The sequence below is a fragment of the Monodelphis domestica genome, chromosome 3, assembly GCF_027887165.1.
Source record: "Monodelphis domestica isolate mMonDom1 chromosome 3, mMonDom1.pri, whole genome shotgun sequence".
NCBI lineage: Eukaryota > Metazoa > Chordata > Mammalia > Didelphimorphia > Didelphidae > Monodelphis > Monodelphis domestica.
In genome coordinates, this window is record NC_077229.1 from 384,007,974 (window position 1) to 384,033,638 (window position 25,665).

Here is a 25,665-nt window from a genome sequence, read left to right on the forward strand (position 1 = left end):
AGTGAATAGAGGTCTACTTAGAGTCAGGAATATTTTATTTCAAATCTACTTTTGATATACGTGTCAGGTGTGTTACTTAAACTTTCAGAGGCATTGGCTACTCTATATGATGGTAAGTTAAAGAGAAAGTCATTGATATAGGAAGATCCTGCCTGAGAACTCGTTATGCCAATAAAATCACAGATAGAGTTTTAAAAACAAAAATAAGTGCAAGAAAAAAACAGTCTCATTTAAAAATGAAAACAACAGAAAAACATATCTACATTGCTAACAGCCTTATGCTTAGTACTGTGATAGTGAATTGATGACACACATGCCAGCACTGACATATATAGCCATTTTGGATGACACGAGGCCACATGCTGGTGGAAGCCAGTGGAGGAGGGTGTAAGGGGGAGTGCAGGCGGCTTATGCCAGGTAGCTGAGGGGGGAGTGGTACCTGAGAGGGCAGGGAAGAGGAGTGTACAAGCTTGAGGAAGGAGCAAGTGCTCTGGCAAGCAGACTGGCAGGTGGTGGGACTCTGGCCCACATTCAAAGGAGGAGTGCCTGGAACCAATTGCCAGACACTTTTAGCACCCTGAAAAATATAGCAATGGCTTTACTCACAATTTTTCTCCCTACGTACTTTTGTGACAGTAACACTTATTCTCAGTGTTAAATAATATCAAAGCCAACAAAAAAAACAGATTGACAGATGAAGTTAGTAGCATTTGCTTGGGCTTGAAGTGTACAAAATACCAACCTTCAATAGCAGATTTAGCCAATGAAATTCAGCAACAAAAAAGTCACTAATAGGCAGGTCAGTTAAAGAATTCCCCCTAGCCCTCACTTATCTTAGTTCATGGCACTCCACACAAGTTAAATAATATTAAGACCAACAAAAGAAACCAATTGACAGATGAACAAAAAAGTCACTAAGTAGGTAAGTGAAATAATTAGTTTTTGGTTTATTAAATACAGTTATATATATATATATTATAATTATGTATTTTTTATTTAAACTATAAATATCATGAAATTATTTTTTTTTTCTTGAAGTGACATACTACCCAAGTTATGCTTGTTTTTTTGGCAAATTTTGACACACCAAGCTCAAAAGGTTGCCTATCACCAGCTTAGTATATCTTCCAGAAATGGTTGTCAAATGATAAAATAAAATAATGGCTAGAAAAATTTTTTTGAAAAGTCCAAAGTTCTTTGTGTTATGTTAAAGTACAAATAAGCCTACACAGGAATCAGTTCTTCGATCAGTTTTTAAATGCCAATACTCACATAAGTATTTTGATTAATAAAAAGGATCTTTCTAAGAACTAAGACCTTATTTTTCCTTACCCTGGACATTCTCATCTCTGCTCTCTCCTCTAATCCAGACCTACATAAATAATAGAAAAGATTTGCTAAGACATGCAAGTCTAAACTCTTTGGGATTCTATGTCTTCATCTTCACCCTTAAGACTCTTTCCTGTAAGCCCTGTGGGTTCCCCACCATCATCCCTTCCTCCTCTTGCTTTAAACAATGTAATCAAGTCAAGTACCATTATCAGTGGAAAGGCTTTGGCAATAGGCTGCCTTATCTCTAAAATATCTTTGACTAAAACATTGTTTCCTGGTTACTTCTCCAAATTTGTTTTATTTGGATATAAGCTATTAGAGAGCATGGCTTGTCTTGTTTTTGAATGTGTAACCTCAATGCTTGGCATAGAGCAAGGAAGTAATAATAATGCTCCCCTCCATTCATTCCCAGAAATGATTTGTCTTTCAGGATTGTTCATTGTAGTGAGTTCATTTTGATTAGACTAATGGACACCATTTTTGAGCATCTACTAGAATATAGACGGCCTTTTTGTCTATAACCCATTTTTCAGGAATGGTTTTTGCTGTAATTGAATTCTTCTTGTATTATTTCTTTTTCTTCAAAGGATGCTATTATTATAACTGCTTCAAGTCTGGTTAGCAAGTGTGAAATGAAACAAAAGATTCAATATGCTATTAGAAAAAGGTCGCGTTAACAACTAAATAATAACACAACTTGTGATTAGCAAAAAGCTTCCTGACAAGTTCCTTAATATCCTGAATGAGTTAATGAAAGTTTTTACTGTAATAATGTCATCTTTTGCAATCTCGATTTTTGTGACTGAATGGCTTTAGAGTTCAGACTATTCAATAATGATTCTGTGCAGTAGAAATATGAGTGCCTGAGAAACCTGCCTCTGAGGGGAGAGTTTATTTTCTGACTTACTTTAGAAAGACTGTAAAGTGTGGGTAAAAATTAACTGTTGCTTCACTAAGCAGAGAGGAGTCAACCTGTCTCTGTCTTATGCTATTTAAACTAGGTACTTGGAGAAATTCAGAAGTTACAGAAATGAAATATCCACTTTGAAAACAAACAAACAAACATTGTTCACTTGCTTTATAATTTCTTTCTGAGGAGCCTTTGTGTCATTTTCTAAGTTTTCAGCTATTTCTATTTGAGTTGCCCAGGAAATGTTTTTTGTTCCCATTCAGTCATCTTTTAATGAATCATGTGTGTATTGGGTTATTTTCTGCACAGTCCAGGACCTAAAGAAAAATATACATCTGGCTTGTAAATCATAATGAAGCATGGATGCTTCAGCCTGCTATTTATTGGGTGGCTGCCCTCTTTGTTTTACAGGTCCACAGTACAGATTATATGACATGCTCGTGAAAACTCTTTTGGCTCCTAAATGATTACATCAGGGAACCTTCAAATTATATAGGAAATGTAATATTTGCCACCTGATCTACAACACCTTTGATGATTTTTGTTCTTCCTTTCCTTTAGAAATTGTCCCCTGGTTACATGAGTTCAGAGCGAAGAATGCTGTGGACTTCTCTCAGCTAACATTTGATCCAGGACAGAAAGAACTTGTTGTAGGAGCCAGGTGAGAAATGTTATACTTTGTCATCTTCTGTTTGTTTAAACATAAACTTTAATATTAATTTAAAAGTTAATAAATAATATTTTGTTTTACCAATTACATACAAAAATAATATTCCACATAAGTTTTCTGAAGTTATATGATCCAAGTTTTCTCCCTCCCTCCCTTTCCTTCCCTCCCCTCTACCAGAGATGCCAAGCAGTCTGATCAGGGCTATACAGATATCATCATGGAAAACATATTTCCATATTGCTCATTTTTGTAAGGGAATAATCATATAAAACCAAAACCCTAAAATAAAAAGCCAAATAAGCTAAAGTAAAAATAGTGTAAGCCTGCAGGTTTTTTTTTTTATTTTTTGTAGTCTTAAAATTTTTTATTTAATTAATTAATTTAGAATATTTTCCATGGTTCGATGATTCATGTTCTTTCTCATCCCTCCTCCCACCCCTCCCATAGCCAATGCGCAATTCTACTGGGTTTTTTTTACCTGTGCCATTGATCAAGACTGATTTCCATATTAATATTTTAAGCCTATACTTAGATAAACATAGATAAACATAGATAGAAAGTATGGACCAAGTACTAATTATTCATTATCCATTCAACAACAATGAAAAATAGTGTAGAAAATTTAGTTCAAGACTGCGATATTTTATCTCTTAACTATTTCCAATTGGGTTGTACCAGTGAAGTGATGTAGAGAAAATGACTTTTATCCCTTAAAGTATTATGTAAATGCTTGCTATATTTGGAAGTATCTAACCTTGAGCAAGTTGCTTTATGGTTTGTTTTTGCCCCTGTTTTCTCATCAGTAAAATTAGAATGCTATATTTATCCTCTCATAGAGATGTAAATATTTAAAGACATAAAGTCAAGTCCTTCTTTTCATGTATCAAGGATTCTGCTTCTGGCCTACCTCTCCAAGGATATGTGGTTTAAGTTTTTTTCTTTTTTTTTCTAGTTCTTAGTCCCTCTTAAATGAATCTCAGTTCCATTCAAACACGTTATTTGCTACGTAAAAAACAGGAAGCTTAGTGCAAGAGTGGATAGAAGACCAAATCTGGAGTTTGGAAGCTCATTTTTGTTCATTTGAAACTGGCCTCAAATACTTATTAACCTTGTGACTCTGGGCAAGTCATTTAACACTATTTCCTTACGTTTTCTCAAATGTCAGATGAGCTGGAGAAGAAAACATCATACAACTCCAGTATCTTTGCCAAGAAAATCCCACAAGGGGTCATAAAGACTCAGACACAACTGAAAAATATCTGAACAATATAAAAAGCAGCTGTATTTGGCATTGGGGCCACAGAGATGGCTAATATTCAGACATCTCCCCATAGAACTCTCACAAACAAATAGGAAGAATAAAAAAATTAGATAAAGATGGGTCATGAGAGTAAGAATATGATAACTGTAAATAAGAGATTCAGATGAAGCTATTCAGATAAAAATGAAGATAAACATGAGGAATCTGAAGAGAAAAAAATTCACATTCAGGTTGCACAGAGTGAGGAGGGGCATGGATCAGCAAAGAGGTTCCATCCACATAGAAGAGATTGCATCTGGGCTGGGTCTTTAAGGAAAAGAAGGGTAAGATGAGGCACAAATTTAGAGGGAGTATATGCCAGGCTTCATAGAATGTGAGGATTGGAGGGAGGTAGAGAGAACTGAGTGTGGTCTTGAGCAAGTTTACGTGATGATACAACTTGCCTGACTAGTGGTTTGGAATGAGTATTGATTCTAAGATAATTTCCTCTTTTCTGTCCTTCTACCTGAATTTCAGTGTTATTAACACACATGCTTAGGCACCTGTAAATGGCTTAAGGTTGTGAAAGAATGGGAAAAAGCACCTTTCATTGCAGGTTCTTTTGTAACCTTTTATTCTTGAGGGAACAATTATATTGAGGATAATGAAAAATGAAAGCAAGATCATGTTAATGCTTATTTGAATATATAGGGTATAAGTATCCCTCTGTACTAGCAATCACCTTACCTATAGTATTTTCAGGTGTAGTCATGTTGAATTTATATAATTATCAGTGTCTTAGGGAGTGTTAATACTTAGCAATGAGACTTACTTGGAAAATATACTACTTAGTACGATACTGATGGGGTTTTGTGCTCCCAAAGCAATAATAACAAGCACATCTTGTCACTTCTCACTAGAATTTTAGCAGTAAAACCACAGAAACAAGTGGAAGAATTATGGGAATGATATTATGGTAGTAATAATGCACTTATATTTATACCTCACGTTTTCAACATTCATAGGTTAATTCAACAATGAGGTATATTTACATTTGGATTTTGACATTTCCTGTATTAATATCACATAGATAAAGCAATTTTACTTGTTGTTTGTTTATTAGCTCTCAGTATGTTTGTGTAGGAAATTCTTTAAGAATTCTATGGTGACCGAAAATAGTGATTTCTTTGGTGGGGTGGTATCTCATCTGGCTCTGTAATTGAGCTGTGGAAATCCTAGAGTGATAACACCTGTGCCAGTGCAGATGGACAATTCATCCATGACTCAGTAGTAATGATTACATCTTATTTCAGATTTCCATGACCCTTTAATTAGCCCTATTTATGATGACTCTGAAAAGGTTAAGAGATTTATACTGAGAATTCTGACAGACTGCATTGAAGCAGCCCCTTGACCTTACTAATAGCTTCTGGGTCTCCAGTGTTGGAGATGAATCACCCTTTAGTCTGGTATAGTTAGAGCTTTAGTACCACTTCATTAATGACTTTTATATAAAGTGCCTACTATGTTCCAGGCACTTTATGAGACACTAGGGATACTGATAGAAAAAGTCAACATTCTGGGCTCTCAAGAAGCTTACATTCTAATGCAGAGGCAAGTGTACATAAATGCATACATACATTCTAATGGGGGAAACAAGTACATTTGTAGGTGTCCACATAAACACACACAGAACTTAGCACACAGAGTTCCTGCCACATTATATGTAATTATAAATGTTTATTGGTTTGTACTAAACACCAGATTTAATTAATATGTTAATATATTAATCCCTATAAAATCCAGAGATATAGGGAATGCTTTCTTCCTCTAACTCTGGGGTCTAGTGGATGAGGTTCTTGTCTGTGAGAAACCTAAACCCATATAGAAGAATAAACTTCTGGGTCATTACTCTCCTTTCCTGGAGTTCTATGGAAATTTCCTTAAAACTTAAAGCTCTTAGGTCTAGAGTCTTACAAATGGAATTTATAGGATATTTTCTACAAAGATACTCAATGTTGAAAGTAGATTGATCATTAGACAAGTGCTGATTCTTCTATCACAGAGAAATGCTTTAAAAACAAGAGATTCTTAAGTGTACACTGGGGAATACTTAAAGTAAGATACAACTAATTAAAGCCTCTTATGATTACTTAAAACATGATGCAAAAAAATCCCAATCATTTCTCCTGTATCTTTCTTGGAGACTGATCATTTTAAAAATGAAGGGCTTGGTTGGACTACTAAACAGGCATTTCAAATTTCCCTCAGATCTACTAAGACACTCAGTCAAGGTGCAGAACTTCTGATCTGCCTTGCAATCAAGGATTGTTTGTCAGTTGGTGGGAATTACTTCTCCTGAGCAGCAAGCATCTACATATCACAAGGCAGCTACAACTGACCAGGGACCTTAAGAACTTTCAGTCTCCTGAGGTTGTCCCCAAGCTCAAAGGCAAAGGTCATCCTGGTTCACTATTCAGTCACCTGCATTCAAGGAAAGAAATATTACACCGAATAAGCTACTAACTTAGCCTTGAGATCCATTCTTCCCCCTCCTTCTTGGAAATTACAAGGTAGAAGCTTGAAGAGTTGCAACTTACTTAAAATGGATAGGGAGGGAGGGAAGGAGAGGAAGATTGAGAGAGAGAGAGACAGAGACAGAGACAGAGAGACAGAAAGAGAGAGAGACAGAGACAGAGAGAGAGAGAGAGAGAGAGAGAGAGAGAGAGAGAGAGAGAGAGAGAGAGAGGGAGAGGGAGAGGGAGAGGAAGAGGGAGAGGAAGAGGGAGAGGGAGAGAGAATGAGCACATGTTGGAAACAAAATAGATTCTTCCTATCAAAATATGCACTATTCTCTCCAACCTCTGTGCTTTCAGTTCCTATGTTTCCTTTTCTTATAATGTCCACTTTTTTCCTATTTGTCTATTGGATTTTGAATCATCTGTTCAAAACAATTTTAATGCCACTGCTTCCAGTAAACTTTCCTGATCCCCAAATGATAGCAACATTCCTCCTCTGGTCTCTGTTTTGCAGCACTTAGCACAATAACCATTAAACACTGTGTATAATAGTTTCCTGTATGATATGATTCTTAAAATGTTTTGAATGAACAAAACCTAATGGAGAGTTAAACAAGAGCAAAGGATAGGTTATGGGTCTTTTGGGGTGTTGGTATTTTTCTTGAGAGATTCTGTATTTGCCATTTCATTAATTTTGAGGCGGGTGGATATTTCTTAAAGTCTTTTCAAAAGTATAAAGAAGCATTATTGTGAATATTTATTTATGTTAGAGTTTTAAGATGATAAATTTTGTTATATATTTTGTCAAACTCAAGTTTTAGGTATATTGGCTGTACCTATGACACATTTTTTCCCATTTTTAAACATTTAAAACATCTTTTCTATGGAGTTCTTTTTGTGCTCTGGTATTTTATTTTAGGAATTGATTGGTAAGATTCCCAAGTGCTACAAATCAGCTTCATTACCAAACCATAGATGGTTTAATGTATAAGCTATGACACTAATAAAGAATAATAAAGTGCTTTATTTTAAATTGAATTTCTTTTTGGCATTAGCCAATTTGTCGGAAGGGAAAGGATATGCTAGACAGAGAACTGTGTCCTATGACGAATGAAATATTAACTGGCACAGTTTTGCACAAATTATTACTGTTACCTGTATTCAGCATTGTTTGAAATATACCTTGAGAAATTTTGACATAATTTAAAGAGAAAATCTTGTACCCCTAAGAAAGAAGGGAATTTTTTTCAGTGCTATTTCTGAAGTAGAATTCCCATTATTAATTCCCAGATTTGAATTTTGGAGTTAATCATTATTAATGTCATTAATACCATAGGGCCAACAGTTATACTTAAAAAGGATTACTTTATTCATTTAAGGGGGGCATTTACAATAAACATATCTTCAGATGCCCGAAGAGAGTTTTGTTTTATTTTCATTGTCTTTATGCTTTGGTCATTTCATGATTGCTGAAAGAGACAAACCACAGAACATAGAGGAAATAATCCCAGGATAAACTTAGTGCTGAAGTAAAGTGGTCACTAAAATTGACAAATAGATAAATTTAGTTTTGCTTTCATACCAATAAATGCTTGGTGTCCATGAAATATAGTAATTGAGCAGTTGGCAAAACATACACAAGTTAGATATACTTGTATAAAACTGCTTAAGTATTACTTTTAGTATCTAATGCTAGACAGTAGAAATGAAAAATTGTTCCTTATCAAGAATTTTAAAGCCATCTAGACCAGTCATATGGCATATAGTAGGACGTTATTTATTGATCTTTAGTTCCATTATACCTAAAAAAAGTTTATCATTTTAAAAACATTTTTGAAAGTGCACCTATTTCTATGAATGCAATTTTCCCGTTTCCCACCCCAACTTTTTGGTGCTTGAATCTTCTTTCTAGATCTTGATCATATTATGTGTGATACTTCCCCTTGGTTCTGTTATTTGGTAGTGGTCTCTCGGTAACTGAGAATGATTGTCTTTGTGCGTGAAGGAGATTTAAGTGGAAAAGTCAATGCACAGAGACAGTCCCACTCTTTTGGTATTGGAAGCCTGGGTCCAGTGGCCTGAAAGGTCGTAACACCTGGAAACTTCCTCAGCTGCATTGGATGGCCCTGTGGTCCTTTGTGCTCCAACAAGTCCTAAGCACTCCACAGTGCTTTGCTGCGTCGCCCTCTTAGCCGTTGAACCTTCTTATTGGTTTTTTCCATCTGTTCAGCCGAAGCAGTCTTCACATGCTGGGTGAGCAAAGCCCTGGTTCACCAGGGGTCCATGATGACCAGATGGCTACCCTCACAAGGTTTAGCCGGTCTGTCGAAGCCGTTGCCCGGGGTGTAGCCGCTGCCGCATGCTAGCAGCTATTAGGAGCCACAAGTGAGAGCTGGATGTCAGGTGGGGGTCAGAGGCTGGAGACCTGCCCTAGGAGGGCATGACAAGCCCTCCATACCAGAGATACTACCCCTCCCTAAACACTCCATACACCCCTGTTATTTAGCAGAACTCTATACAACTTCATTAGTGATAGAGACCAAAATGAAGGGCATAGAGTATTATCATATAAACTGCCACAGGTATTTGACTAATAAAGCATATATGTTTTAGTAGGAGATAGTGAGTAATAGAGAAGTGAATTTTTAATAGGGTAAATGGTAATAGATTTCAATTTTAGCAAGATTTTTAAAAATTCTGTCTTATTTAACAATAATTTATGTAAAGAAGAGATAGTAATACAAAACTGAGAGTAACAAAATCATTTTTAAAAGGAGATGGTCCAATTTGACCTCAGACACTTCCTAAATTTATGACCTTGGGCAAGTCATTTAAGTCCCATTGACTGGCCCTTACAACTCTTTTGCCTTGGAGCCAATGTATAGTATTGATTCTAAGATGGAAGATAAGGATTTAAGAAAGAAAGGAAATGGTCTAGTCATGTGGATAACCAGTGCATAGTTCCTAACAGATTACTATGACTAGATGGTATAACTATACAGTTCCAAAAGAGTTAAGAAATTTAGAGAATTGTCCCTAACATACTGGTGAACTCCTTGTGAATGCTTTGTGGAAGGATATAGGCAAGAGTTTTCCTCATGATAAAATGAATATCTGTACAACTTTGCTCTTGTAGACATCTTTTGAAGTGTGTGTGTGTGTAAGAGAAAGAAGAAGAGACAGAGACAGAGAGATGAAAGTAGACATACAGAGACAGGTACACATGGACATTTAGATACACAAAGGCACACATAGACAGAAAAAGGATTGATTTATATATGGAAAGGCAACACAATATGATGGATAGAGAGCTAACTATTTTGATAGATTTTTGAAATGTTTTTCATTCTTAAACCCTTCTGCAGCAAGATTTTGTGTCCCTATTTTTTAAGTATTTGCAATATTTTCTTTGACTTAGGTCCTTTGGAGAAAGTGTGATGGGATGGATAGAGGGATGTCTTACCTGTGACACATTCTGATTTTCTAATAATTCTTCAAATTCTTCAACAAGCATTTATTAACCTGCCATATACTTTGTGCAGCAATGAGTGGGTTACTTTTCTGAGGGACCCAGGCCCCTTCCTAAGAATAAGTTATAGATGATTTGCCCCCTCTGTTAGTAGAGATAGTTTCCACAGTCAGAGTTCCCCACAGTGATGAAAATCTAAGACCACCCCAACCTCCACACTCTCAAATGTCTGTCTATATATATATATATATACCAAGTCTACCCCAATTATATATATTTATATATATATAATTGGGGTAGACTTGGGATTCCATATTTATAGAGAACTTCTTTTGAGAAAATTTCCCTCTATTATTGAAGATTGGTGTTGGCTATGTAATTTACAGACTTAATAAATTAACTAGGGTATTTAGAAGTTAATTGATATATCAGGGTGATAGAGTTAGTATATATAAAAGTTTGACTTCAAGAATGGTCTTCTATCTACTGAGTTTTACTGAATCTTATCTGTCCTTATGCATGTGGGTCACTGTTTAGATACAAAGCTTTTGAGAGTCTATAGTATTAAAAAAATGAGAATTACCTTTGTTGTTCCAAGAAGCTAGGGTCTATACCATCTCTCTAAGAGATGGATCTATAGATCAGTTACTTTCTTCCTAATTATAATGGATGGATAAATGCATTTCAAATTAGATAACATTTCTACCATATTAGAGTCTGGTTCTCTAAAAGTTAAATAGGCAAATTTCAGTCATATACTTTCCCCACATATATGACAGGAAAAATTGTTCAACAGTGGAATAATATAAAAACAGATTTAGTACACCCCAGGAAAGTAACATGAAAGCATATTTTAAAGAGTATATGAATATTTTACTTAATTTTTTATAAAGATGAAGAATCAGTTTTAATAACTGGGAGAAAAGAAAGGAACAAATCAAATAGCCAATGGATCTGCTAACTGCATAAAGATGAAGCCATTTGTACAGCCAAAAGTTATTGTATATAATAATCCTGAGGGTAATTTCTGGCAACCTGAACCAACAGCAGACAGGCTAGAATCAACTATGTAGCAGCTATTCTCTGGGGGATCCAATCGGCTAGTATGAGTAGATGAGTAGAAAGAAGTTAGAAGAGTAGGTCAGATGGGATGCTACATTGTGGAGGATTTGTTGAGGAGGATGTATTTGGGACTTGTACTTGTTTGTTGATACTCACTGAAGAGATTTTCTATCTGAGATCCTTGTTTTTGATGCCTTAACATTGCAGGGATCCACTAGGTGGAAAAAAAAAAAACCCAACAACACTATTGATCTCTGTCTGTCTATCTGTCTCTTCTCTCTCTCTTTCTCTGATTCAGAGAACAGTTTTGGGGCATGTTTTCTAATATGTCAAATCAGTTTCTTTGATGTGTCTTATACCACATTGAATACTTATGTACCACTCTTGCATCCATTGCTAGAATGGTTTTCTTTATTACCTTTGCAGGGGGTGGGGGAAGAACTCTGAAAGCACTAAGATGTCCATTCTATAAAATGACTTCTGCTTATTAAGATTGTGTAACTGTAAATTTAGAAGGCTCTCAAGGTATAGTGAGCCTATATATATGTAAAACTAGATGAATTTTCAGACTCAGATTCTGACAAAAAGGACTCTAGTTGATTTGCTTGATATAGCAAACATTTATGTAAGGAGAGGGCATAAGTTAGATGAGATTGATTTTTCCGCCTCCCACCATCTCAGTGGATATAGACAAAGAGTATAATTTCAGATGTGACAGGATGTTAACCCTTGATGATACTTTTCTGGACATAGGACTACCTGTCAGAAAGGAGCAACATCATTGGACAAATAGGGAGTCATTGCTGAGTAGCCCTTTAAAAACACAGTTCTATCAGTGTGAACCTGTGTGGAACCAGGAAAAGAAACTCAATTTCCAATGAGATGCATCAAAGCTACATAGAACTGGAGAAGAGGAAGCTGTGAGAAGACATGTATGTCATTATGGGAGAAGATGTACCAGCAGATCCAGTCATGGTAAAAACATGGGTTAGGATTCCAATCAAGCATGATAATTGGCAGATGCTGAGTAATGCATATCCCATACTGCAGACTATAAACTCTGAAGAAGAAATTCTTTCTCTTCTCCCACCAAGTCCCTTCCTTTCTTAGTATGGAAAAGGTCTGTCAGGCAACTAACATTTATCAAGTGTCTACTATAGGCCTGGTACTGTAAAACTTAAAATTTCTTAGACTTGTGAATGTTGGAAATTTCACCATTGGAATGTGAACCCCATTGGCAAGGGAGGTTCCTCCTCCTCCCTTCTTAAGATTACTTTAGGACAGAAACCTTTTGCTGAACAATGGAAAGGGCTGCAGCATAGATCAAAATTTAATTATTCCAATCTCCACCCTACTCAGGGTAACAGGATTTAGGAAGGGCTGCAGCATAGATCAAAATTTAATTATTCCAATCTCCACCCTACTCAGGGTAACAGGATTTAGGAAGGGCTGTAGCAAAGGATCAAGATTTAATTATTTGAGACTATGACCTTCAACAGACATGTGCAAAGCCACAGACCTCTGGGTGGTCCTGGGTTAAGGTAGAGCCACCATTGGCACAGGGCAGACATGGACAGTGATTGGTAGATGTGAGAACTGAGGGGAGGGAACTTGGATGGTTTCCTTAAAGATAGAGGGGTCTGAGTACCAAGGGGTTGGTTGGAGAGGTTTTGCTCTGAGAGGTGGTGCTCTGAGAAGGCTGGCTCTGAAGGAAGCTGGAGGTGGAGGCCCCTGAGACTGTTTTCTCCATTTTGGTCACGTGAGTGATAGTGACTGATCTCTTTTCTTTGCCTCAGCTATCTAAGGGCTTGGGCCTTTTGGCCCAGCCTAAACAGAAGGGGTATTTAAGCCCTATTCCCTTCTCTCCCCTTTCTCTCTCCCTCTCTCTCTCTATCTCTAATACCTTTCTTCCTCCTGTTTGTAATTAAACTCCATAAAAGGTTGACTGCTGACTTGAGTTTTCATTTAGGAATTACATAGCTGAATTCCTTGGCGACCTTAAATTAATATACATCAATCTTTTAAAGTGATTTCATTGTCACAGTACTACCATTATAGAGTGTTTTGCGATTTATAAAGTACTGTATATATTTTTTATTTTTATTATGTTATTACTATTTATTATTAGTTATATATAATAAATATAATTATTATATTTATTGCTATTATTACTCTCCTTTGTAGAAGGTTAAATGAATTACCTATGCTGGCAAATTTTGAGGCAGGAATTGAACTAAGATCTTCCTGATTCCAAAGCCAGCACTTTTATGCAGGCCTTGCTAATAAAATCTTGGGGGCATGTATTGGAAATGTAGGTAGAAAGAAGGAGCTTCACCAAAGAAGAGAGATACTTCTTAACCTGAGGTGTTTTGCCATAATTCAGGAGTATTTATACTGGAAAAACTATCCAGATGATGAGTTAGTTGAGGACCATTTTCTCTCTAAGACTAGATAATCTTCACTTTTCCCTCTGGCGCCAAAGTGCTAATATTCTCTTCTGTAAAATAGGAAAAATACAATATATTTTACTTATCTCAGTGGCAGTCCAGTCTAGTTGATAAAGAGGGTCAGCAGTAGAGTAAAAAAAAATCTTGAATTTATATCCTCATGATTTTGTGACCTTGGGCAATTTACTCAATCTCTCAGTGTTTTAATCAGCTCGCCAGTATTCTAGGTTGCAGAATGGGTGCTGATGTTTATTGGTAGAGGAAGTTTCCTCACCTCGGAATTCTCTGTATCAATGAAATCAGAAGTCCTATAACTATTCTTGTGTATGTACCCATACCTACAAATATACTAGTATGTAAATGTTCATAAGTGCATATGTGCCCATATTTCAAAACTTACCTAATAAGCCTGTGAAGTAGATAGGAAGGCTATCATTTTAAATATTTTCTACTTTACAGGTATATTTTATATTGAAAAAAACATAGCAATTAATTTAAAACAAATAAATTTCTCTGAGTTTTAAATCTTTATTCTAACAAATAATAATATTTGACTGATGGTATTAGTTTGAATATGTATCTCCTTCATAAAACTGATTTAGTCTGAAAGAACTAATATTGGAAGAATGAAATGGAGTTCATTCTTCTAAGAGCACAGCCATGAAGAATTTCTCAGAAGATGCTCTTTGATTTCTCTACAAGCCATACAAAATCAGGATATTTTAAAGAATCATGAGGTTCAAGAGTTTGGGGACAATTGGTATCTGGTTTAATATTTAATGAAAACATTGGCAACTTTTTAAATTACTCAAATATCAAAATTTTGCTTTTTATCTTTTATGAAAAAACACTCTCAATATGAATCTAGGAAAATGTAATTAAAATAATTGCCATTTTTAAAAGCTTTACCTTGCATCTTTGAATGAGTACTCTAAGAAGAGAAGTAAGAGCTGCAATGGGGATTAAGTGACTTCCCCATGATCACTGTTAGGAAATGCCTTGAGACTAGATTTGAACTCAGGACTTCCCAGCTATAGGCCTGACTTTTTATCTACTGACCCACCTAGCTACCTCCTAACTGCCACTTTTTTTTAAAGAAACATGTGAAGTTTCACTATTGTTCTAAATTCTGACTACTAATAAAAAGTAATGTTTCTTAATTTTTAGTATTATATAATGCCCATTTGCTCTTAGCCCATAACCTCCTAGAATAGAAGTTCCTACTTACACCAAATGCACTTGGAAGGAACTATTAAGAAGGAAGATAGCCAAGGAGAGGAAAGTCAATCATGAAGCATACCACGATTTGCACTTTAGTATGGTGATGTCTTTCAGTTAGCTTTTATTATATTTTATGATAAAAGACTGTCATAATTTATTTTCTAATTTAATTCCACATATATATGGGATATTTAATTTGATTAATTACTGAGCTTTTTCATAATTAAAAAAGCATATTAAAAGCTTCAATAGTCATTGTTTACAATGTTATTTGGTAAAATATTTTTAGATTTTTCGTAGATTTGGAGGACTATATTTTTTCCTTCTGGAAAAATCCCCATAGGCTTTTTTCTTACTGCTTCATCTCAGTTAGAAACAGACAAAAAAGATAGCCTAATCACAAATGTATGTGAAGATTTTTTTGTATTTGGCATATTTTATGTATATACACATGGATCTTAGAATTAATTTCTGTTTTTCTATGAAAATCCTACTTTTAAAAATGTTTTTCTCCATTTAAAATTAATGGATTGAACTTATAACTAAACTCTTCAAAGTCCTTGGCATGAAGTGAATTGGTTAGTTAAAACTCTTAAGATCCTTAATTCCCTACTTTCTCTAATTCAGATTTTTCCATTCCTTGAAAATAAGACATAAATTAACTTTATCTATTGAAAATTTTATTGATAACCTAATAACATAAAATAACATGTTATGTAGTAATTTTCTACTAATAGTTTATTGTGGGTAAAGTGATGGTATAATAGTGGATGGATTAACTTTCTCAAATCAGTAAACTAGAAAGTAAAATGGATGAAAAACCACTCAGAGAGTTAAAGAGAATCATAAGAACATCGAACATTTCCAGTCTTAGTAATGATGTTTTTTTTTTGTGGCTTGTGTCCCAGCCTACTGCATCCAAATGCATGAGATAGTTTTTAATTTTAAAAATACATTCTGATTATTATATATCTGAGCTTGTTATATGACATTTTGATTTGAGATAGTTGATTAGTTTCATCACAAATCATTTCCCACCAAAGCTTTAAACTTACATGCTTTTCTTCTTATAGCTATAAAATGTATCTGTCCTTAGTTCTATAAAATCTCATCTCTGAACCTCTCATATATAGAGGAGAAATTTGGGGAATTGAAGAACTTTGAGTTCTCTGAGTATTTGGGACAAAGAAACTGACCCAATTCCTTAACTTACTATTGCTAAGGCTTTTTTCTCTATGAAAAGTGGTGATGTACATTATTACTGTCTATTTATAACTTAGGGTGCTATGAAGATCAATGAAAATATTTAAGTACTTTTATCTCTTCAAAAGAGCTGTATTATTTGAGAGTAGACCAGCCCTCAATGAGTTGTACAGTTCGAATCCTCAGTTGGATTTGATCCAATGGAATTATTTTCTCATGCTGGGAAAGGTCCTTGGCCTCTCCAGGGTACCTCAAATATATTGTTTTTCCTCTTCTCTGCTTTTCACAATTGAAAGATAAAGTGGTTGCCTCTTTTGTATTCCTCTGGAGACCTGCCTCTTTCAGAAGGACCATAGATCTTACTTTAGTTTGTATGAGTGACCCAACATCTGGGAATATCAATTTTTTATTCCTGTTAGACAGGTTTCTTTCTTTTTATAACCTTTAACTTCTATGGGTCATAGACTTAAACTGTGATGGATCAAATTGTCTAATGGGATTTCAGGACTCTCTTGTTACAAGGTAGGTTAAAAATTCCCAAAGTAAAATGTTACCTGGTATTTGGTTGAAACTTGAATATAGAAAAGTATAGAATGATTATAGTTTAAGATGTAATCACCATGCCAAATACATTAGATACCTATATTTACACCTCACCTAACTGGATTGGATAATTTAATCAACTTAAAATAGGCAATGCCTAGAACTTTTGGAATTAACAATTTAATGCCTAACAGACATTAAATGATTAAGAGATACATATAAAAGCAACTAAAATTGAAAAGAATTGAAACATATCAAAAATAAAATGACTATACATAGTAAGAAAGTCTTTTTTTTGTTTGTTTGTTTGGACCTGTGATTTTATTAGTGTGTGGAAAGTACTTCTAGTGGTGCCTTTTGGGAATTTTTCTTTGCCTTTGTAGTCTTAAAGAACTCCCAGGGGACACCAGGCAAGTAAGTGACTTGCCTGTTGTTGCAAAGGTAAGTATTTATCTGGTATAGGATTTGAAGCCAGGCTCGGGTGACATTTAAGAATAAAAAAATACTAATAATTTTGGAAGGCAGTATGGTGGAATAGAGTGATCTGTGGTCTAGGAGGCAGGAATCTTAACTTTTAGTCCCACTACTACCATTTAAAAACTATATGAAATTGTGTATTTATGATTCAAGCAGCAAACATTTATTAATCATTTTTGGCATTCATTGTACTATGATTGGCCTAGAAGAAAAAATAGAGATTAGACAAGACATGGTCCTTTTCTCTATGTAGTTTAAAACCTAATAGAGAGACATAATAATTGTACAAGTGACTGTTTAAAGTATAAAGTAAATACATAAAAGGAAAAAGTACTATATAGAGTCTAGTTAGGAAAAAGGCTATTGCTAACTTGGAAGATCACAGGTGATTTCCTCCATCTGGGAAAATGATTCTCCTAAAAAAATAAATAGGTAAGTTATAAAGAGATACATAGGCTTTGGGTGGGCAGATATAGATTAAATATAATAATTAGTTTCAAACATTTTGAAAAATATCCTATAGGCAATTAGAGTTAGGTTTTGGAGTTCAAGAAAAAGTCCAGGTCTGGAGATTTTGAAAAATGGAGTCATTTAGGAAATGATAGTAGAAGCAGTAGCAATGAATGTAATTACTAAGGGAGAAACTTTAGAAAGAAACTGGCGAAAGGAAAAATCTTAGTGATTATTTAGCTTCTTGAGTTCAGAAAGAGCATAAGGATCTATAGGGTGAGACTGTAGTGAGAAAAATAATTCTATGATCACAAAAAACCCTCCAAAAATGGAAAGACTTATATGAAGTGATATAAAATGAAGTAAGCAGAACCAGAACACTGAACACAGTAACAGCAATAATGTATAATGATAAACTGTGAATGATTTAACTATTATCAGCAAATCAAGGATCCAAGACACCAATATACTTATGACTAAAAAATAACTATCTACCCCCAATAGAAGGAACTGTTGAGATCTGAATACAAATTGAACTATACCATTATTCATTTTATTTCCTTCCTAAAGTAGAGAGATTGGCATAATTTCTAGCTGAAATTAGGAAAGTTGGAATGATACTGATTCTTCTTTGTGTGCTTCTAGTTCCAGAAGTCAAAATTGCAGAGAGTGCTTCTGGAACTTGTCTTAGCTGTCATGCAGGTCACTAGGGCTATAGGCTAACTACCCCTGACCTAGCATGCATACTAATGCTCTTTGTTTCCCTGTAGGTGCTAGTCAGTGGGTCATTTTCAAAAGAAAGCAGTCTTTTTCTGAGTATTGGTCTCCCTGGTATTGCTGCATTCTTCCCCACAGAGACTGGTACTTGCTTTGACTTTTGAATAAATGTTTGCACTGGAAATCTTGCCTCCCACATAATGCTCGACTGAATGAAAATAAACTCACTCTTCTTCAGTTTTTTTTTTTTACTTTTTGAACAAATCATGCATCTTCTCTGTACTGGTATAGAAGTCTGAAACGCTTTTATAACAAATCTAGTTCTTATTATTTTTCATGCAGGTAACTCATTATTCTCTCAAAAATTCATTAGGCTACTGAACGCAATGTGAAACTTCATCCCTGGTAGGAATGATTAAAGGGAACTCCAATGGTAGCCAACAAAATTTCTTCTGTTTCTGAAAGAAGATTTCACAGTAATAGTCCATGCTCAATTTTAACCAACCTTATCATTCTTATAATTTAATATCTTTCCAGGAAACAATAACCTCTATTGGACTCAATTTTCTCAACTGTAGTAATATACTTTCTAATTAATTTGGGAAAGTAGCTAAAAATGCTTACTTTCTACTTGTAGTGTAGTTTGTTTGTCACGTCATAGGTCCTTAGTAAGTACTTGATTGATTTGATTTAGTTTATAAGCAAAGCACTTTGAGTAAACCAAGGCAATGAGGCAGAGAACTCAAGGCATCCTTAATAAAGGTTTGTTCATTGAGGCTTCTCATTTGGACATCTCATTTTTTAATAAGTGCTGCATTTGTCTGTATACAAATCTAATTATGTTGTCTACATTGTAGCTTTCTTGAAGACAGGAACCCATTCTTTTTTATACTTGTAAATTCCTCAGAACTTAACAAAGTATCTTGCACATAGGATACAATTATCATTAAATTAATATGGTCATATGTTGTGGACTAGGGATAAATGTCTGTCTAAGCCTTTGAAGATAATTAGGACAAGACATATTTAAAAAGAACAATTATATAAGGTAAACAAAGGCAGAGTGTTAATTTAGTAGGATAGGCATTAAATACTACAATGTCTGAAAGGAAAGAGAGGACACAGAAGATGGCATTGGAGATGGCTTCATAGAAGAAATAGGACCTAGATTGAGTTTTGAAGAAAGGAAAAGATCCAGATCAGTGGAGGATATTCTTGGCAGAGGGTTTCAGGTGCGCAAGGAAATGGAGACAATAGCACAGATAGCATGTTTTGATACAGATAAATAAACCTATTTGTTTTGAGTGGAATTTTTATAGTGCAATAGTAGGGCATAACTATGAAAAATTGGTAAGGTTGAGATAATAAAAAGTATACTCTGAATACAAAGTTTAAAAATTCAGTCTGTTTTTCATGTAATAAGCATAGTGGATTTTGTTTCTAATTTTTATACCCATATCACATACCACTAAACAGAATATGGTTTTCCTGCACGAAAAAGCATCAGAATTACAAGATCTTTAATTTTGAGGTAGAATTGGCCTGGAAGTCATCTATTCTACCACCCTCATTTTAAAAAATAGAAAAATCTAAGGTCTGGAAAGTTAAGTGATTTGCCAGAGTCATATATCTGTAGTGGCAGAGATGATATTCAAATCTAGGTACTGGGATTTCAAATTTAGTACATTTTCCAATTCTTCTCCCCTCATCCATTAATAATAACCAAATTTCTATTAAATTTCTTCAAGTCAGAGACTGTGCCTCCTGTAGTGCCTCATATTCTCATTGGATTGAATTTCATTGAGTCAATAGCAAGGAACAAATGTGTTTTAGAAAGAAAAACCATGTGCTGTTTGAAACAATATAGAAAAATATCATAAGCCATAAAGGATAGGAACTGGACCTGTGATTTCATCGACATAGAAAGTTCTCAGCAAAGAACTTCCTCTATGATTATAGGTTGGAACTACTGTAATTAATAGTCTTAGGACACTTAAAGGTAAAGTGACTTGACCCAAGTTACAAAGATAGTACATATCAGAGGCAGAAGTTGAATCCTGACTTCGATTCCCATTCTTTTCATAATGGGTCATTTTGCTTTTCAGAATAAGCATAAGGGACACCACAAAATATTAATTGTACTCAACTCTTTGTTTAATTAAGTGAAAATAAATTAAAACTGCTTCCAAGCAACCTGTTTAAATAACCTTTGCTATTGAAAACTGGAAATGGATAGAGGAATAGACATCAGGGAGTACTGTCACCACCTCTTCGGGAAGTCTTAACTATTGTAAAGCAATCAATACAGCAGAAGCTCAAAGTGCCTGGAAACCTCAGCCAGAAAATATATCTTTATTTGCACTTCTTGCTACTTGGAAAGAAGTGACAACTAAGAACAAAACTAGTTTAGAATTTAAAGAAAATCATTTGCTGAATCATACCAGTAATGATGGTGGCAAAGCCTGAGATTAAATTAAGAAAAATTATCCAAAAATAAATTAAGTACAAAATGGAAAGATGCCAAACATGAGAAAGGAAAAAAAAATATCCACTAAGTTTGTTATAATAAATGATTCTCTCCATCAATGATAATGAAGTCACCAACTTTGGACTCTGGGAACACAGTCTACAATAGGAGAAAGTATAAATGGCCCTATAAAAATAAAGAAAAAACCTTGCAGGATCAATGTGGCTAAACCAAGTGCAAATGGATGCAATTTGTATTAGGGGTGGTGCTGTTCTGAGGATACTATGACCTTTCCACTTCCCTCTTAATGATAGTATCTTCCTCTGAGATTATCTCCATTTTATATTATTTGTCTTTCTGTCTATATGTATGTATGTATGTTTCTATTTATCTATTTACTTATTTATCTATATCTTGTATATATGTTATTCTCATCATGTTATGTCTCCCATTAAGATGCCATCTCCTTAGAGGCAGAGGGCTGTGTTTTTGTATCATTTTATAACCTTAGTATTTATCAAAATGCCTGGCACATACTACATAATAAATGCTTGTTGAATTAAACTGAGGGATTGGGAAATACTGATGAACCTCAGTTATTAGAAAAGGATGAATTTATTACTGAAAATAAAGAGTTAAGCAAGAGTACATCAATAACCAGGACCCATGTGCTTATTTTCTTATCACTAAAAATAACTTAAGATTTTTCATATGTATTTATGGAGTTATTAATAAATGTGAGAAGAGAATAGGCAAGCTTGCACAAATTCTAACTTATAGTAGGTCACTGGGTCATAATATTGACTGACAAAGGCAGATAATACATATTTCCATCTTCATGGGAATGTTCTTTGTCTAACTAGAAAAAAAATGATTCATTATAATTAGTAAGGTCTTCAAATTGTTCCTACATGAATAATATATTCTACTGATTATGTCATCTGGGGGCAGTTCAAGCCTATTAACGAAGTACAATATCCCTCAAAAGAGTGGATTCTAATATAGTTCAATAAAGGGGGAAAGCACAAAACAAGTAAGTGAAGATTGCTTATTGTCCAGACTTTAGAACAATGGAATAACTTCCCATAAAGCTGGCCCAACGAAGCTATCTAAAGTAGATACTACATTAGAACAAAGACTGGAGCCCAGAATTGAAGAGAAGGAATGGGTTCTTGTTATTACTTAGTGTGAAATATTGAGGTTTCACTAATTTTTCTTTTTCAGAATTGAAAACCTGAACATATATGGGGCAAAATAATGTCTGTGACATATGGCAGAATGATGTGAGTCCATTTTAGGCAACATAATAGCTACATGGATCTAACTTTATCATACTGGTTATATTTAAAATCTCTATACAGAATTTGGGGGAAAATGCTATCAGTTAATACACCTGGTCCTTATAATGTTAAAATCTCCTCATCAATAGGATTCCATGAGAAGGAAAATATTATAATCAGGTTACAGTCAATATCCCAATACAGTGTTGCCACATAGGTGAGTTCATACTTGATGATTTATGTATAGATTACTATCCACTTAATTTATTGTGCACAGACAGTTTTTCATCTAAGAGCAATTTTTCTCTCCTAATCACCAGGACCTTCTGATTTCTCTAATCTTTCTTTACCCTGCTCATGATATATCCCAGAATGCCAACAGTTTTATTTATAGTCTAAAACAAATATGATGAAGATAAGTTATCCACTACTAAAAGAGAAGAAAAATGAAAAACTGTAAAATCCAGTCCAAAGCCTAGTTTAAAATATCAAATACATAGTATCTGATATCTCCTATATGACACAGTTATCTTTCTTAAATTACATGGTATAATAGAAAGTCAGCTTTGTGATTCTGCAATACTTCCACTAGGTCTGTATTTGTACTTATCTGTACAAAAGCATTTGTAGCAGCTTGTTTTGTGGTGATAAAAGCTGGAAAGGGATGTTCATGAATTGGAGAATGGCCAAATATGTTTTGTTTGTAATGGAATACTATTGGACTGTAAGAACTGAAAAACAATCCCCTACCAAAAAACCAAAACAAAACTGGAAAGACTTGTATGAAGTGATATAGAGCAGAGCAGAACCAAGAGAATGGTGTAGATAGTAACAACAATAATTTATGATGATATATCTATCTATCTATATCTATATATATCATCATAAATTATTGTTGTTACTATTTTTACTTTATATATTTATATTGTTGTTACTATCTATTTATAAATATATTTATACATATAAATTATGTTATTACATATATATATGTTATTACATATATATATATATATATATATATATGTATATATATATATATATATAAAGGACTTAACTAAACTGTTGGGAGTATTTTGGTAGTGGTATATTGTTTCTTCTCTATGGTTTGGTTCTTGTGGCTGTTAAATCAGTTGGTTGTCAACTACAGTTGATGTAACAGCCCTAGTAAAAATGGTTGACAGTAACACTCTATGGAGACTGAAATAAAAACAAAAGTTATATTTAATAAGATTTAAAAGGTTTAAGGATAGGTAAAAAAGTTGATGATAGTATGCCTAACTCTATGGGGGTTCTACCTTATCCCACTCCCAAACTAGGACCTCTCACGAAGTTTCTGCTGCCTGGAGTCCAGATCTGTGCCAATCTCCTTAAATCTACCACTAAAACCCCAAATCTATACTAAAAAATCTATGCTAATTTGTAATCCACTCAGTTATATATGTAAGTTTATTATACGTCTCCTTAGATCCTTTCTGCTTTAAATCAGTTCGGTTATTACCTCTCTCTGTAAGGATAATTTTAGGGTTGTGACCTAATGTAAATTAATTTGGTCACCAGAGAAAATCCCAAATAAAATACCCACGTCAGTTTGGAAATTTATGGTGATTTTAATTAATATAGAGGGAAGGAATTAAGGAGAAGAGAGATAAAGAGGATATAGGATGTCTCCTGCCTGGCCTGTGCCAGGGGGAGTTCAAAGACCTCTGTAAGGAGGTCTTTGAAGAAGATTAGAAGCTTTTCTAAGAGGATAGTGTTTGGAAGGTAAAGGAGAAAAGAATCAGCCTAAATTCCAAGAGAGCTCAGTGAAGATGCCTTACCTGAACTAGGCTACTAAACTTCTCCCAGTATAGTATCAAGGAAAACTCACCGCCAACCTGGACAATAGCTGCCTCCACACCAAGCTGCTTCTGCAGCAAGCTCAGCAAGCTGCTGCCAGAGCCACCTCTCTGCCGAAAGAGACCAGAGAGAAGAAGTGATGTGAAATATATAGATGATTTTTACATCACTTTCATGTGTCTCACATGTGCCAATGGTAGCTTATGCTTGACTTAGGACATCCCAGGGGTCTGTCAGCTATTTCTGATTTGTCATTTGATAGCACATGTCTGTCATAGGCCATCCTCCAAAATACTTAATCATTAAGTATGGGTGTAGACATTCCTGTTTTTGTTAGAATAAGTAGGGTGGAGTAATCTAAAGTTCACATCTCTGCCCATTGCCAGCCCTTCCAGGCCTAAGTAGGCCACAAAATGGCTTGGCCCTCTCAGCAGGTACACAAAGGGAAAACAGTCTCTCTCTTTCTCTTTACTGTTGATTTCCCCAAAAAATTTATTCCAGAAATTATAACCTGTTCTCTTCCTTCACCTGCCACTAGGTTTTTTCAGTGTTCCAGGAAACAGAAATACCAACTTCCTCATAGGAAAAAACCTCCAGGAGGCCTCTGGCAGTTGGAAAACCCCAACCAACTCTTGCTACCCAGAATTCCAAGAGGCACCCTTCCCAAGATTCTGGCCTTAAGTCTGGCCTTAAAGAAACCTTACTCACTATTCTTTACCCTGTTCTTAGCTGCTAAGATCCCAATTACTCCAACTGGTACTCATTAGCTCTATGACTTAATTAATTCTAATAATATTTTCAAGAAGGCAAGGATCCAGGATAACTCTAAGGGAATCATCATAAAAATAGTATATCCACCATTACAGATGAAACAGGTGAAGTCTGATTTTTGACTGAAACATACCATTTTTCAACTTATTTCCTTTGTGAATTTTTCTCTAATGCAAGCAATATGTATTATTTCACAACATGATGAATATGCATATATATTATATAATAATATATGTACAACCAATATCATATTATCTGCCTTCTTGGGTGGATAAGGGAGTATTGAGAGAGAGGAGAGATGGAAGTCTGCTTCTACTATTCACAGGTACTATGCAAAATATTTAATTCTCGTGAGTCTCACTTGCCTCATCTACCACATGAAGATAATATGGGATTTGTACTATTTATTTCTTGGAAGTTCTTTGGGAGAAAGTTCTTTGATTTTAGTACTATATATATGAATGATTATTTGTCCCATTTTGACTTATGATTTAATCAGTATAGAGCACTTCTTGTGAGGAAATTCCCTTTATGAATGCATATTGTTAGTTCTTTAGCAGTTTATGATCATAGAGCATTTCTATAGTTATTGCTATTCATGGTACAAAAGTAAAAGTAATTTTTCCCCATTTTTACACATTTAACATAGAATAGACCCACCAAATTTTCATGTTCTTCTGTAGTCAAACTCTATCACAGCAGTGTTTAATAACGCACCAATTTAACTATGGAATTGGATTCTCCATAACATGGCACATATAATATGATAGGCAGTGGCAAGCTGTACAACCTTATATAAGCTTGTTATATCCATTGAGCTTTAGCTTCTTCATTTGGAAAATGATAGTACCATACTAACCACCTCACAAGGTTGTTGTAAGGAGGACATTTTGTAAATATTTTTTAAAATGCATAAGAATAAGTTGCTACTATTCACTGTGCAACATTCTGGGTTGACTAATTTTCTTTCTTCCAAAGGAGAAATCTAAATTTCTGTGGGGCGATGTGAATAAATAAATAAATTAAATGGTGACACCATCAAGCAGTATGA

At 34.7% G+C, this 25,665-nt stretch overlaps 1 protein-coding gene and 1 long non-coding RNA gene across 2 annotated transcripts in view; one reads left to right on the forward strand and one right to left on the reverse strand.

The window, feature by feature from the left end:
• The window catches only part of LOC107651720 (uncharacterized), a 35,346-nt gene extending 10,857 nt beyond the window's left edge, over positions 1-24,489 (reverse strand). Inside the window, exons 1-2 of the long non-coding RNA XR_008917797.1 lie at positions 24,355-24,489; positions 23,875-23,953 (exon numbers count right to left, since the gene is read on the reverse strand). This is a non-coding gene — a long non-coding RNA (uncharacterized LOC107651720). The remainder of the gene's footprint in view (positions 1-23,874; positions 23,954-24,354) is intronic.
• Positions 1-25,665, forward strand: part of SEMA5A (semaphorin 5A) — a 657,936-nt gene that overhangs the window by 237,615 nt on the left and 394,656 nt on the right. Inside the window, exon 4 of the mRNA XM_007486811.3 lies at positions 2,804-2,903. Within this exon, the coding sequence (XP_007486873.1) occupies positions 2,804-2,903 (100 nt within the window). The remainder of the gene's footprint in view (positions 1-2,803; positions 2,904-25,665) is intronic.